The sequence below is a fragment of the Ceratina calcarata genome, unplaced genomic scaffold, assembly GCF_001652005.2.
Source record: "Ceratina calcarata isolate Rehan_Ccalc_2016 unplaced genomic scaffold, ASM165200v1 scaffold48.2, whole genome shotgun sequence".
In the NCBI taxonomy this organism is placed as follows: domain Eukaryota; kingdom Metazoa; phylum Arthropoda; class Insecta; order Hymenoptera; family Apidae; genus Ceratina; species Ceratina calcarata.
The window spans coordinates 186219-201900 of NW_017172225.1; the positions used below are offsets into that span (position 1 = coordinate 186219).

Genomic DNA, 15682 nt, shown 5'->3' on the forward strand with positions numbered 1-15682 from the left:
CGTCAATACTTAATTGGATATTTCCTTCTATACTTTTTAGCACGTAGCTATTTATTATTAGCATTATTCTTCCGACGTCTGATTTCTTTTTAAGTATAGGAAATCCGTTTTTCTGAGGTACATAAACTTTCGGGATTGACTGTATAGCCAATAGATCCTTAAAATGCCGTTTGATTCATCTCGATCCGACTTCTAGTTCCGGAGATATCGTGCGAAGACAACCATCATTTTTTCGGCGCTGTCCTTCTCGCTCGTTGACCGATTCCCGGACCTACCCCAATCTCTATCCGGTCTAGACGTTCAACGCGTAACTAGGTCACTGTACCAAACGCTGGGCTTAAAAACATTGGAAGTCTATATCTCCGGAACGGATTGAGATATCGGGATGGATCAAAAGCGATCTTTTTCATCTTGACTTCCTCTATCGACCGAGAGGGTTTTCAATGAAAGATTCAATACCCTTCTTAGAGCTGAATAGTACTAAAGTGATCGGCAGCGAGAGCATATTTGGACCTCCCTCATTTATCTATTATCGCCCAGGATCGTTCAGGTGATTCCCGATCGATCCTGGGCGATTCCCGATTCCCTCATTATCATTATTACATGTCCGATATCCAGTGTTCTATAGAGACCAGTGTTTGTAGCTGAGTTACGGGAAACGTAGACAGAACGCGTTTTCTCTAGTTCACTACTCTTTCTTTTTTTTCAAGTAGAAACTGATTCTGTTTTTCCTAGGAAGTAATCGATGTTTTTATTCTTGGAAAGCTTTCTTTCGAAATCCCTGGATCAGTTGCATTTGATTTCGGCGTCTTTTATTTTGGAAAGGTTGGACAAGTTCCGAAGGTGACCATACTCTCTCATACTCTTCTTTGAAACCCTTTTTTTGCGAGCAGTGTCGCGCGATACAAACGAGACAGAAGTATTTTTACAATTGGGCAAGGAATAATAAAAGTAACGCCGCTGGCTTCCTGCATATTTGTTAAACATTTTTCTAGCGTCATAAGAGACGCGCATCTGAACAATTTTTTCAATCTCTATGTTTTTAACCCTGGTCTATATGTCCTTCTTGTATTTTTTTCATTAATATTTTCCTTATACTATAACAGAACGAATAATTGACATCGACATTTAATCGAGAATCATTTTGAGATATTTCTTAAAATGATTTTTGAACATTAGTACTAGCTTACATTTGACCTGTATCTGTACTCTTGTTTAATTAAACTGCTAAATTGCGTGACTTTTATTTAGTTTGTTCCTCGTTAGAAAACGGCAATCGAACATTTTTTATATAAGGCGACGCGTGTGGGTAGACAGTTTAATTTTATCTATAAAGTAGCACGTTCTCGAAAGTTGCGGATGAACGTGCGAGAAAATCTAATCTCCTCTGGAGGACTTTTCCAAAAATCATTCAAAACGAAATTTTGTTAAAACATATTAGAAAATTGACATAATTAGTGTGACTTCCAATTAGAAAATTCATAAGTTATGAAATAGTGGAAATTCATGATACAAAAGATTTAGAAAGAAATCACTTTATTCGCAATTCACGCAACATTGTTATCATCTTATCATAGTTTCCCTTCGTAGCGACATGAAATATCCCATCACGATGGATAGAGGTAAGAAATACGACTAGTAGCTGATCCCCGCGGGTATGAATCACCACTACGTAGGACATATAAATTTTCATTAGTGCACAAGCATACGTATATTCTGCTAGTTTCATCTAGAAATGTACAGTGGGTACCGTCTCGACAGTCTCAAGAGCTCTGATTAATAAATCACTTTGTTTATTTAAAACTAAACTCGATCTAAGCTTGTCGTAAGAGACTATCGAGGTTTTACCGTATAATCGTAATATATTCATTTTCTGCGTCTAGTTTACATTAGTCGAATAAACAATCAAGCAGGAGAGCGAACTGGAGAACAGCATGGTAACAATAATAATTTTTTATTCAATGTATATTCATCTAGTTACTCGACTAATGCGAACTAGTCGTTAGCACTCTAATCAGAACGCGTGCTCCCTTTGGATTTGAACGCTAGCATACCAAAGAACGGCGAATTGAAGTTGAACACGACCCATTTCGTAGAAGTACATACGTAAGAGAACCAGAATGTCGATGTCAGACGTGACCGGAAAACTGGAAAACGAGTAAAACCCGTGACAGTCAGACCCTGCGACACTGTTCGGGACACTTACAATTAGAAGAATTAGAGGCCTAACCGAACTCCCTTGTACATAATTCACGTGCTTCAAGTATATTCCGCTGCTACTCACAAACGCGGACACGCGAACGTCTGCTGATCGAACTGATCGATACCCGGTTAATTCGTACCCCTGTTTAATCTCTATCCGCAGCAGACCGCCGACGAGAGAGCCAACGTCAACGTCTTCGGGCACCTCGCGGTTGACCGTCACTTCGGACACGTCCGCCCTGGCGACAGCGTTGCAAACGGCGTTGAACGGAAGGACGGCACCCACGAGGTCCCAGAGCCAACCTGTTGACCTGGCTGTGCCACCCAACACGCAACAGTCGCACTTGCCACACGCGTGGCACAGCCAACCGGCCGCGTTCAGAAGAGGAGAGTTCAGGAGCGGGTACGAAATCAATTCCAACGATTCGTTTTGTACGGATGCGTGAAAATAAGCTCGAAACGAAGGAAAAGGAGAACAATTTTTGGGAACTACAAGTGAAATGCGTAAATCTTAACAGGTACAGCTCTTTCAATAAACGTTCAGAACCGGAAGGGGGCGACCCGTGGAGCTGCGTAGTATCCGTGTCGGATCGAGGTGCCTCTCAGCGTCCTCGGAGCAGCGAATCTCGTAAAGAACCAACGAACCATCGTGGTTCCACCGATCTGGCGAGCAGCCAACGTTCAGACGGTAGGCAACCGGTTCAGGAAGGTGCCGGGCAGGCGTCGGGGACGCGTCAGGAATCCTCGAGGCAGGCCAGCGAGGACATCTCTTGGGAGTTCACGATAAACGAGGCGCCAATCGCGAGGCTGGAGTCGTTGGACGAGCTCGATCAGGATCACGGTAGTTAAAGCCAAGGTTCTCCTTCCTTTTGAAATATAATTACTCGGCTCGCTCGCGACTGATACGCGACTCGTCACTTGGACGATCGAGGAATCGCCGCGACGACGCGATTCCAACGATCATTCGGACGGCTGTGGACTCCTTCCGTTCCCCTTTGGTGAAACCGCGCGGTGATCTTCGTAAGAAGTCCGCTGAATGTCCCGGAGAACTTCTTAGGAATATCAGATATGCAACAGCATTTGAAACGCGATACAGAGAAACGGATGACGCGTCGGCTGATCGATTCTCCGTTAGGGATTTCACTTGACTCTGGATTGAACTTTCTGATATTTGAAGATCGCACGAGAGTACGGGTACTTCTGAACAATTGAGCACGCTCTATTCTATCGATCACTCGCTTCTCTACTTATATTAAATCTAAGTGTTTAATATCTCGAGTAGAACTCTTTTCTTAAAGTCAGGAGCCAAGCTTTCTGTTATGCACTGCGTTACTACTCGCGAAACGTCGCGGATGATTAGTTAACTTCGGTACTGAAGCACTTTCTATTTTCCACTCGAGTTTAATGTTACCTGACTTTGTTTCCTTCATGGAATGAGAACGAGACTATTAGAGAAGGGAATCGTTGAAGGAAAATCGATCAGCGGCCGCAGTAAAAGAAATTTACATGTTCAAAAGGCGACGATACGAGAGCAAGAATAGAAAGCACGAGCGGTTCTGAAAGTTATACATGAACAAGTACACGAACACAAACAAAGATATTTACATGTTACGCTGAAAACTCTTGCAGAAACGGAAACTCACCTTCGAGGTTTCCATCCGCATCAATGCTGTTTCCTTCGAACAATTTTTTAATTGAATTACGATAGATACATAGATTACACGAACATACAGATACACCAATTTCCAATATTCTGAAGACGTTGCTTTTCGTTCCCCACGCGGAGAGCTTTCTTTCGTTGCTCGGTACAGGGAGGGTAAGGTAATCAATTGAAGGGAGGAACACGGAATGGGAGAAAATTAATGATAAATATAAAATGAAAGTACAAGACGACGGCAGGAGTTCGTAGATCTGCAGACGCGAGAGAAGTAATGCATAAAAAAAAGGCCGAGGAGTATGCAGCTCGCGAGGAATTTCGTAAATTTTCGAGTCCTTCGCGTCACGGAGAACACGTAGCTAACTTTGAAATTAAGATATATCTGACTGAGAGCACCATCTTTTTTTAATGCTTATTATAGGCGACGTTTTACGTGATAAATAAGCTACGAAAGAGAAGGGATTTATCAGAGCTTGCAGTACGATTACAAAAAGAAGTATAAACTGTGGCAGAATATCATACGTGTTTAAGTATGTAAGTTGTGTAAGGTAAAGGCATTGTGTCGGGGATCGAGACTATAGTTGGATGACCCGAGACGAACAATTAATTATTGCGAAAATAATAATACAATTCTGAGTGCCACCTGCGAGTAAAACTGCAATGTCCTTTATACAGACAACAAAAAAATATGATATAATAAATAAATAAATGAAACAGCTAATGGGAAAATATGAGGCAAGAAAGGAAGGAAAATTATCAGCAGGATAATTTCGATCGATGGTTACTAAATATTATTATTATTATTATTATTATTATTATTATTATTATTATTATTACTATTATTGTTATTACATTATTATTGTCATAAAGTAGGGAAGAAACGCAAGCGTAATGGGAAGGGAAGGCGAGGAAAATGTAAAATACCTAGGGTGTATGAAAACGGTGGAACAACAATAAGCGAAACGATTAAGATGAAGAAGTGACAGTTGCTGCGCAATAACGGTGTATAAATATATACATATTATATATACGTACACGCGCGTGTGTATGCGTATACACGTTGTAAAGAATTTTTTACAAGATAACTCGAATTAATTATTGCTCTTAAGCGTACGTTGGTTTCTCTTCCTCTCTTTTCGTTCTCGACCTCCCGAGTTTACGTTTTCACCCGTCGAATGCGATTTATCACGCAACGGTACGTGGGTGAAAAACTATGATCAATGATCCTCGATGACCTCCGAAACCGTTTTCTGATATTTTTTCTTATACACGTATTATCTTTCCAGGGGACGCGTTTAAGATTTGACGTAGACGCTAATAGTCTTGGCAATCGTTAGAGATTGATCTTATATCATTAGTGAATATTAGGTCCGACTAAATAAAATATAATTAATCGAAATCGCCTGTGATCGAGATCACATATCGCTTTAAACAAATAAATCGAGATTCCATTAGTATCAAACATTATATCTTCAAAACCGATTGCTATAGAATTATCCAAGTCGAAAGACGAAACGCCAAACATCTAAAGTCTAAAGTTCGGAAGCGGAGAGAGTATGTAAAAAGTCTTTTTATTACGACAAATAATCAAGAGAATAATACGTTAGTGGAACGGTGAATGAATCATTAAACGTAATTACAGAAAGCGAGGAGAGCTCGATCAGGGATCATCGATCACGAGTCTATTCGTTCTTTGCTCAGTATTTTAGGCTGTAAATGATACCGATACATTCGATGTAACGATTAAATGACTCGTAGTCACTTTGTAACGAGAAGAGCAGCGGCGCAGCGCTAATGAGAAGCAGCTTTTTAATTACGAATAGAGATTATCTTTGATTCCTAATAACCTACCAGTAGTACACGCAACACACGTGGATTTTCGCACTTAGAAAGGATATGGGTACTTTGATCGAGGGATATCTAACACGGTCCAGGAAGAGGACAACAGTGATCACCTTTTATTAATTTCATATCCAATCGGCATTCGCATATGTACGTGGCTACACATTCGGCCAAGCACGTTCCGTTGAAAGAGACACGAGATTCTCTCTGCGAATCGATTTGCGAACGAAGGAAGCTGAACGATAAATGCACAACGATAATTGAAATTTTATTTCTAAGGAACTCTGTCAAATGTATCTGCCCATTTGAGGAAACAGTAAAAGAGTCTATTATGTTTGTTAGAATCGATTTTTTCTTACCAGTCGTTTAGATCCGGCAACCGAACGAGTCACTGCTGTTCTCGAAATCCGATTCGATTGACGAGGACGCGACCAGAACGAAGTAGCACTTTTTCGTTTGAAATAATACGATTCGTCACGTCCAGCGTGAGAAGGGGAGAAAAAAGTCGAATACCGAAAGACGTCCATCGCATCGTCACGAAACGAAAAATAAATCACGTTCAGGCGAGCCACCTGATTCGTCACGCGCCCTTTCGAACATCGAATTCGTCCAAAGTATCGACAACACCTCGCACCGTTTGTTCTACATTGCTTCCGACGAGTTTCCAACGCAAGTTCTCGCACGTTTTACATGTCAGGATGTTAAATGTTCTAAGCTTACACACGTACACTTTAACGCTGGATACTTACAAATTCGAGCCACTGAAACCGCTTCGCTCTAATCGCAATCTAACAACGAAAATAAGAAAGAACTGAACGAAATCGATATTTAAAAGTTTACAAGGGAGAAAACTTGAGCTGGAAACTGTTACGCGTTACGGACTACTACCGGATCTTTCAAACCAGTTTAGAAGAATACATAAAATCTTCGAACTCCGTGTCGAAATTCATCGTCGTCCTTTACCCCGAGGCAAAGCGCGAGATCCGATCGTTTTTCCACGGACCGGCAGTCCTTGCACGAATGACTTCGAGTATCTCGATTTAACGCGTCGTCATATCTCCGTGACTATCATCGAAATAACTAGGCGAGGTCGTCGACCGTACGACGAGTACATACACGACACGACACACACGCCGAGTCATCGATTAGTGTAATTACATAACGTACATACATGTTACAAAGTAATATCCGTTTCTTTATCAAAGCTGCCTCTCGCTTTTAAATTCTACCGCGGTCAGCCGAGAGAGAGAGAAGGAGACAGAGGGAGAGGTCGAATTCGAAGAAGGTGGACAAATAAAGGATCGAGACGTTCGGGGATCCGTTGTTCGAGGTAGATTCGTGCCAGGACCGAATTCTAGTCGTCACGACCAGGCTGTGTGACGGGTTTCCGTCAAGGTGTTCCTCGACAAACAGATTGTCCGTTCCGAGCGGCTAGCTCTCGTTTCGAACAGAGTATGAGGATAAATTTTACTCGAAATTGAATAAAGTTAATAATTAGGGAAATTACGAAAGGCAAATGCTGTTTTGTAACGGAATTTAAGGTAAATTAGCGGAGCAATTTATTAAATAAGATGCGAGAAATGTACGAGGAGCACCCATCGCGAATGCGTTTTTCATTTGTAAAGAGAATAAAAGTTTGAATCTGAAAAGAAATAAACGAGAGCCAAAGATACAGATAGAATGATAAAAATCCTACCCGCGGTAGATGGATTTACTCGCGTTTTTTCCCAGATTATGCAAATTAAAATCGTTCTGTATATACGTATACGACGCGATCTTGGATCGTATCGATTATAACGGTGAGCGCACTGATTTGTAACACGTAACAAGAAAAATAATTTGTTCGAGACAGTAAGCGAGAGAACACGAGTGAGTGAGGAGAAAACGTGAAACTGAAAGGGAACGAAAGAAAAGGACGGATGAGTGTTGAGAAGAATGTGTGCGTGTGTGAGAGGAAGCGAGTCAGAAGATTTTTCTACCACCCCCTGAATCAATTCCTGCTCTTCACCGAGCACCCTCCGATTAAAATAGAATTACACGTGCGTCTTTGTTCTTATCCTCGCCGAGCAAAAATTTAATGAAAAAACGAGACAGAGAAAAGCATTACAAAGAATGAGAAGATTCGTTTAAAGGAAAATGTCGCGTTGAATTTTTTACAGCGTAACCCAATAAAAATATTCGCATCCAACAAACAATTGCAGTTTCTCCTCTCTTTTCTGGATGAGCTACATTGAACTTCAATCGTTCTCTCCGTTTCTCCTTTGAATTTCAAAGGGATAACAAAGGCATCGATATTTTTTATCTGATCGGACAGGGAATATATCGCTGGTTAAACCGTAAAAAGAAAAATACAAAGGAGATACGACGGTGTGTGGAAACAGGAAGTGGTGGGGGTGGCGATGGTCCGGTGACGTCGAATCTGTGTTGTGTATCTATATAAGTTTTCGTATAACGTACCGCATGTAAAAATATGTTTATTACATATTTTCACTATGCCGACACATACTTGTGTGCCTCACTACCCTCCTGCCACTGTATTATCCTAAAATTTTGCCCGATTCTCGCCGCACCAGAAATGAAATAATACACCCGCCATAAGTTTCTTAAGATATTCGAGATAATGAAACACGAGCCGAAGAAATGTTCTCAAGTTGAGTAAACAAGAGAATACACCGAAAAAGGGACAGACGCGACTACGGATGATGATCGACAAACTATACACATTCACAGTTAAATGTCGTAAGAGAAGATGAGAAAAGAGAAACGAACTCTTATACATACGTCTATGCATATACGTATTATATGTATTATTATATTTTACTGGTTTTGAGAGAATGGAGTTGCTGTATGGAAAAAAAAATTTGTATCTTCTTTTCCTGAACACCTAGTTGCTTACATTTGTATACGGCAAGAATATATTAAAAAATTACGTGATTCGTTTTTTAAAATCATCCGAAAAGAGACGATCCTTTCTCACGCCAACTGTTACAGTGCACTGTCTTCGGCTTCCCTTTTCCTTTCTCTCTGATAACGTCGCTGATAATATGCATCCACGTCGCGTTTATGATGACGCTGATTAGAAGATGTGCATGCATGGGCGCATCGTATACGCGGCTGCATATCCAGTTTCAGAAAGCCGTGACAATGAAAAGAAATGAAAGGGTATCGTTAAGCGACGAAATTGCTTAGCATTACGTTTAATTGATAGATAGACGGTATAACGTGTGCGGTCGGGAATAATTTGGTATGAGAGAACCAGCTTGATTCCTATAATTTTCACATTGGTTCGGGCATGACAAAATAACAAGCGGGTGGGTGTTGGTTTTCACACTCGCGGCTCGGCGGGACTACTTCGGAGAATGTAAAAAAGGGCAGAACACGAAACCGGTCCCGATGGATCTTTGGTATAGGTGCCAGCCCCCGCACCTCGTCCCATCGTTCACGGCTTCGAGTAAGAAAGAACCAAGTGTGCCAGGATCGTAGCTAGCACGCGATAAACCCTCTTTATTAGATAACACGAGTGCTATCGTTGCAAGAGACTTGTTTTTTGAGTCTTTTCAATGCAGACTCCTTTTGATTATGTGCAACTGCCGTAGTTCCTCACCAAGATAATTCAAAGTTTAATTGCATTGAATATTTGTTTATTGACTCCTCTCAAGTCTTCGAACTCCTGGAATGAGAGAAATAAATGAACAGGGAAGAGGCGAGTAATTTCGTTCTCTCCATTCATCTGGGACTCCTTTCTCTATTCCGTTTACACTCGAGTGGTGTCGACTCGTCGGCATGCTTGCTTTGATCGAGCACCAGTGGCCCCAATCCACACCTGACTTTTAACGATAACAACCGCCTCTAAAGATATCGTTATCCCCGACAAACGCGCGAGGCTCGCTCGGCCGTAGGCCGGGAAGCTGTTATCGTGGCAGGTAGTTCAATTTAACATGTTTAAATGAACAAGTTCATTTCACTTTCGTCGCACAGTAATGACGGCTGAAAACAAGATCCCACTTGAGGAATGCCCGATTCGCCGGCCAAACTAAACTTAAATATCGTTTAAAAAAATCGATGGTAATTACAATGATTGAAATGGCATTTGAACGACTGGCGAACCAAACATTTTCTAAGTAGAAACTTTAGATTGACTACAACTTCGTATGCTCATCAGCCTTTCTATAGCTTTGAATTCATTTAATGTTTCAACTAAACAGCTTGTTTTTCTCCTGATACGATTAATTAATGATTCGCTCAGGCGGATAGGTGAGCAAACGCGTTAACTACGCATGGCGCAACAGAAATACATGGGAATTACTTTCAATTATCTACGTAATGGACGAGCATCAACCCCACTAAATGGATACAATTACGATTAATTATCCGACGTACTGTCCTACCGATTAATCTCATTGCTACCGGCCAATATAGGAGTAGATCAAAGGAATATAAGAGCTTCGAACTCGGCGTACGATGTTTCATGCGATCGCCTCGATCACCAAAAGCGGCGCCGACAAAAGTGCGAATACATCACTTTCAAGGCGCGTAGAATACCGCCTTTCTCTCCGATCCTTCCCATTTCTTTTTTTATGTTGAGCCGTTTCGAGGCTCTTTCCTTTGTCCCTCTCCCATCGCTTTTTTGATTTCTTCGCTGCGTAGCGAATCGGGATTTATATACCTGTGGAACTCATTTTAGTCCTCCCAAGCGTGCTAGGTATAATATTTCTGTGTATAGGGATTGAGGATTTTTAAAAGATCTCGAGGAACCAGCCATCTGGTATTTAGTTCCCGGAATAAAAAGGTCAAAAATGAGTTTGTCACGGATTAACTTTCGCGCCTTTCCTTCTCTCGATTCGCTCATCGAAGCATACATGCGATGTGCATTGATATATGTAAATATATGTGTATACTACTACGCGCGGTCGACGAAAAGGAAAAGAAGTAAGAAACATCTCTGCACCGCTAGTCGCGGCATCCTGGCGCCCAACAAGGGCGCCGTCGCCGTCGCACGTTTTACAGTCCCTATTGGGTAGGATGACTGACCAGGTATGTAGCTTACGATTCAGATGGCAAAGATATGTTCATATGTAACCATTCCCAAATCTTCATTTTATTCTCAGCAGTGAGTGAAAATACCAAACTCTGTTTTATTAGCTCTCAAACGAGTACTAAAATTGTATCATGCTATTTACATAAATATGTATAAAGTCAGGATATCCTCATACTGATTTCAGTTTTGAGACAACAGACTGACAATGTTTTAATGCGATAAGAGTTTCAGTTTAATATTGAATGCGGATAAAACCAGCAGTGACCGATTATTTAAAAATGTTATACCTGACAAAGATGATGATCCTCAGTCAAGTATCGAAATACTTTTGATCACGTTTGTACTTATTAGCTGCGATTAGGTAAAAAGAACGGGGTGCTGCCTGATGCGAGGCACGTTGCTACTAGAATATCTCTGTTTCTCTCTTTTAAACTATCTCACACGATCGTCTTCGTCGAAGACCCGAAGCGGTTCATGCGAACGGTCCTCCAATAAGATGCTGCTAGTAGTTGTTTCCGTAGAGTGTCGGAAACAGCCGAGGTGGATCAACCTGCGCTTTGCGGCCGTTGCGTCTCGCCCTACGTCACAGTGAAGTATGTGCTCTCGAGTGTAGAAAATGGCCGCGCTCTCCGCTACCCCGGATCGGCGCGGATGTAAATACGGCCTCTGGATCGGTTTGGGAGTGTTTATCACGAGATTCGTTTGTGGTGAGTATACCCGTGATCCATTTTACGGCCGTGCACGCGACACGCGTGTCTCACGGAAACATGGTGAACGCGCAGTGCACGATGTACCCAGAGAATCGATTGGATGCGGATTCTCGAGGCGAGAACGATTAATGTACGCTGTTGACTATTGTTCGCCTTTAGCCACACACGAATCTATACTCTGTCGCTCTTGTTTCTCCTCATCTCTCTTTCTCACGCGCGCGCGTTTAGTTCTGATTAATGATACATCAGTGTTTCTTCTAAACATATTGATGAGAAACGCACGCACGATTCTCGAATAGTTTAAGAAAAATCATTCTGAAACACGACCTCGTTGTAATCTTATTCCCCGAACGCGTTTTCGAGTTTCCCGACAAAAAGGAGCCAAGTGTCAAGTAACTCGGTTTACCTGACGATTATCAAGAATTCCTTCTCAACGTCTGTTGAACGGGTGATTTAATTTTATCGCGTAGTTACGAATTTCATTGCTTCAATTTTTGTAAACAAAAAGTTCATTGGTCAGTTGCGCAATCTGTCATTCGCTATACGGCGAAGATATTTCCGTAAAAGGAGCCTTTAAATACGAAAGTATGCTTCGTTTGAAGAAGAGAGGATGGATAAGAAATGGAATGGGCTAAAAAGCAAGAAAGACGAGGAGGTTAGGCGCTTAGGTTAGGGACTGAAATATCAGCTACTGTGTCCCGCCGCTTTTGCAGCTTCTAAAGCTCCGCTCGCAATGCACCCGACCTTTTTCTACTTTTCTTTCCCTTTTTTCCCACATGACCTGTGTTATATTCGAGTGGCCGTCGTTTCGCCTGTACCCACATATCCTGTATTTCTGGCTAGTTTCTGTTTAGTTCTCCGCGTAGCTTCGCGTCGGATTAATTTTAGGCTTCGCTAAACTCATCACTCAACAATTTCTGTATCCTGAGATCTTACCATTTCCGTTATTATCTTTAATATGGTGTGTACGTGTAAAATCATCAATTTTTCCGTGAACACGTTATCCATCTGCGCGGTAATTGCCCTGTGCTATCGTACTTTGTAAATACGTATCAGACAAAAGTGTTACGCATCGTAGATATGTATATATATGTATAGTAAACTTTGAAGAAATGTACGTTCTTTTTTCATTTGACGCACACGTGAAATCGAAAAAATTCATTGATTAAGGAGAGTCGAGATTTTTTAAGTACGCGGGAAACGCGATGTGAGAAACAAAACCGATTTGGTGATGCTGGGCGTTTTTCTTTAGCGTTTCCGAAGCAAATAAGGGTAAAGCAACGCATGCGATCGAGACCACATTTGGAGATTGCTGTAAAGCACGTTTACCTCTCTTGGAAGTTGTCGGATAATCGTACATCAGTGATTTCCTTGTATGGTACGATCGGCATACACGGCGTTACTATGCCGTAGGCTAAGAGAAACTTGTGGAATACACGCGCGTTCTCTCGATAAAATTTAATTCAAGGTTGAATTGTTGCTCGGAAGTGTTATTTATTATTTTTAGCTTACAGTAGAACCTATCATCGGTATAACTCGCGATCATTTGTCAGAAAATGTCATCCGGGTTTCGTAATGCATAAAACGAATTCCGCAGAAACGGAGAGGAAAAAGAATGAGGAAGTCGGACGCGTAATATACGCATTGAGAATTGTTGATCATTCATCCGAATGTTCGGTTATATAAATAGAGCGGTCATCGTAAAATAGACACAAGAAGAGAATATGTACTTAATCCCGCGGCGCAAGGTGAACCGTTACTTGCTCGACCGTTTCCATGTTCTTTGCTTTCCTTCGTACCTTACTCGTCGCTTCTATTTCGGTATAAACTACCAACGAGTCATCGAAGAGCAATGATTCCGATTTATTACGCGCGATAAGGCAAAGATAAGGAAGTGACGACGCTAACGTTGACAAGCGATCCGTTTCATTTTTCAGCATTTGGGATCACGTGTTACTGCGAGGGACATTGCCCAGACGATAGGCAAAATGGGACCTGCGAGGGAAGACCCGGTGGTCATTGCTTTAGCGCGGTAGAAGAGGTTTGGGATCAAGAATCGGGAGAATATGTGCCAGAATTCTCGTTTGGCTGTCTACCGCCAGATGAGCAAGGTTTCATGCAATGCAAGGGATACCTCGTCCCGCATTTACAAGGGAAAAGCATAATTTGCTGTAACAAGAGCGATTTATGTAACAAAGACTTGTTTCCTGAATACAAACCCCGACCTACTACGATTCCTAATCCTATGGCCATAGCGTCGGGTGCGCCACTTATAATATTGGCTACCGTTTTGTCCATATGCCTAATGCTGATTCCGATAGCTATGGTGATGATATATCACAGATACAGAAGAAAAGAAAGGGGGCCTTGCTTAGTGCCTTCTCAAGGGACACTCAAAGACTTTATCGATCAAAGCAGTGGTTCCGGATCCGGATTACCTCTTTTGGTACAACGAACTATTGCTAAACAACTAGCTTTATCCCAGTGCGTCGGGAAAGGACGTTACGGCGAAGTATGGCTTGCGAGATGGAGGGGGGAAAAGGTGGCAGTCAAAGTATTTTTTACGTTGGAAGAAGCATCCTGGTTCAGAGAGACGGAAATTTATCAAACAGTGTTGATGAGACACGATAACATTTTGGGCTTCATCGCAGCAGACATCAAAGGGACAGGATCTTGGACGCAGATGTTATTAATCACGGACTACCATGAAAGAGGCTCATTATACGACTATTTACAAACTACCGTTCTAGATCATCCAGGTCTTTTAGCGATATGCCTTTCGATTGCTTCTGGAATTGCTCATCTCCACACAGAGATCTTTGGTACACGCGGAAAGCCTGCTATAGCTCATAGAGATATTAAAAGTAGAAATATTTTGGTTAAAAAGAATGGCGAGTGTGCAATAGCCGATTTCGGTTTAGCAGTTAGATACATAAGGTGATTAGTAAATAATATTAGTCGTAATTACGACCTAGTTTGAGTTTACGCGCATATCGTTGAATCATGAATTCCTTTGTTTGTTTGCTCACACAGCGAAAGTGGAGAAATTGATATCGCACCTAATACGCGAGTAGGTACTCGCCGATACATGGCACCGGAGGTTTTAGATGAAACCTTGAACACGGCTTCCTTCGATGCTTTTAAAATGGCAGATATATATTCTGTTGGTCTCGTACTTTGGGAAGCGTGTAGGAGATGTGTCACAGGCGGTAAAAACTCTCTGGTGGAGCCGTACGCGTTACCGTACCATGACGTCGTCCCCAGCGATCCGGATTTCGAAGACATGCGGCTGGCAGTTTGCGTAAAACGATTACGTCCCGTAATACCAGCGCGATGGGAAAACGATTCGGTAAGTAGGAAATCTATCAGACATTTACAAGAAAGTATTCCGTTGTTTCATTAACACGTACCGTGTTCTCTTTTTGTTGCAGATACTGTTTGCGCTGAGTAAGCTTATGGCTGAGTGTTGGCACGCAAATCCGGCGGTTCGTTTAACAGCGCTACGTGTGAAAAAGACAATATCGAAACTACATATTGATAACGCCATAAAAATCGTATAATGTTCGACGATATTCGCCGAATCTGTTCTATCTAATTGCTAATAGTTGAAAAACGGTTTCTTCCCGTGTAAATAACCCGGTGTACATAGATTTATTGACAGACTGCAAGCCTGAAGACTGAATATTAAAATTTAGAAATAGATACGTATGAATGCCTGTATGATCAAATGAAGTGTTGCGAACATGTCGTATATGTGTGTACATATTCTTGTTTTCAGCTAAATGGAACGCGACGAAGCATCATAATGTTTTAACGTGCTTCGCTACGTTGAAGTTTGTTAAATATGTAATCAACGATGGCTACTACTTAGGAAAAAAGATAATGGTTCTTTTTCTTTAAGAAAATCTGTTTTAACGCTCTAAGCTCTAAATTCGCATGACAACGTCAATGGGAAACATATTTAAGTGAATTAAAAGAGTTAAAGTTTATAGAAAATCGTTTTGATAATAGCATTTAAATTTGCCGTATCTATGCAGTTACGAGTTTATACGTGTTGGAGTCCTACCACAATACCACAGGCTCATGTTAATTGCTGTACATGTACGTGCCTCTGCAGTGATTGTCATCAATCAATGCAATACTACAATGTGTGTACAATATTAGCCGCAAAATTAAGTATCTTGCAGGATATATATATATAATTATATATATATATATTATACGGTATACATA

General features: G+C 41.5%; 2 protein-coding genes across 15 annotated transcripts in view; both read left to right on the top strand.

Annotated features, from left to right (window-relative positions):
- sei (potassium voltage-gated channel seizure) overlaps nt 1–8635 on the top strand; it is a 79552-nt gene extending 70917 nt beyond the window's left edge. For 9 of the 14 annotated variants that reach the window (XM_026815835.1, XM_026815845.1, XM_026815842.1 and 6 more), the window contains 3 exons: nt 766–843; nt 2366–2605; nt 2721–8635. In XM_026815835.1, coding sequence (XP_026671636.1) covers nt 766–843; nt 2366–2605; nt 2721–3051 — 649 coding nt within the window. In that variant the 3' untranslated portion in view covers nt 3052–8635. The remainder of the gene's footprint in view (nt 1–765; nt 844–2365; nt 2606–2720) is intronic. The other 5 variants (XM_026815840.1, XM_026815843.1, XM_026815841.1 and 2 more) reach the window with 3 other exon arrangements.
- Nucleotides 8636–11289: 2654 nt separating this feature from the next.
- Nucleotides 11290–15084, top strand: tkv (serine/threonine receptor kinase thickveins). The gene is made up of 4 exons (XM_018028959.2): nt 11290–11446; nt 13387–14386; nt 14483–14798; nt 14881–15084. Exons 1-4 carry the CDS (start codon nt 11356–11358, stop codon nt 15007–15009), a joined length of 1536 nt encoding a protein of 511 aa, XP_017884448.1. The 5' UTR covers nt 11290–11355; the 3' UTR covers nt 15010–15084.
- The last annotated feature ends 598 nt before the right edge of the window (nt 15085–15682 follow it).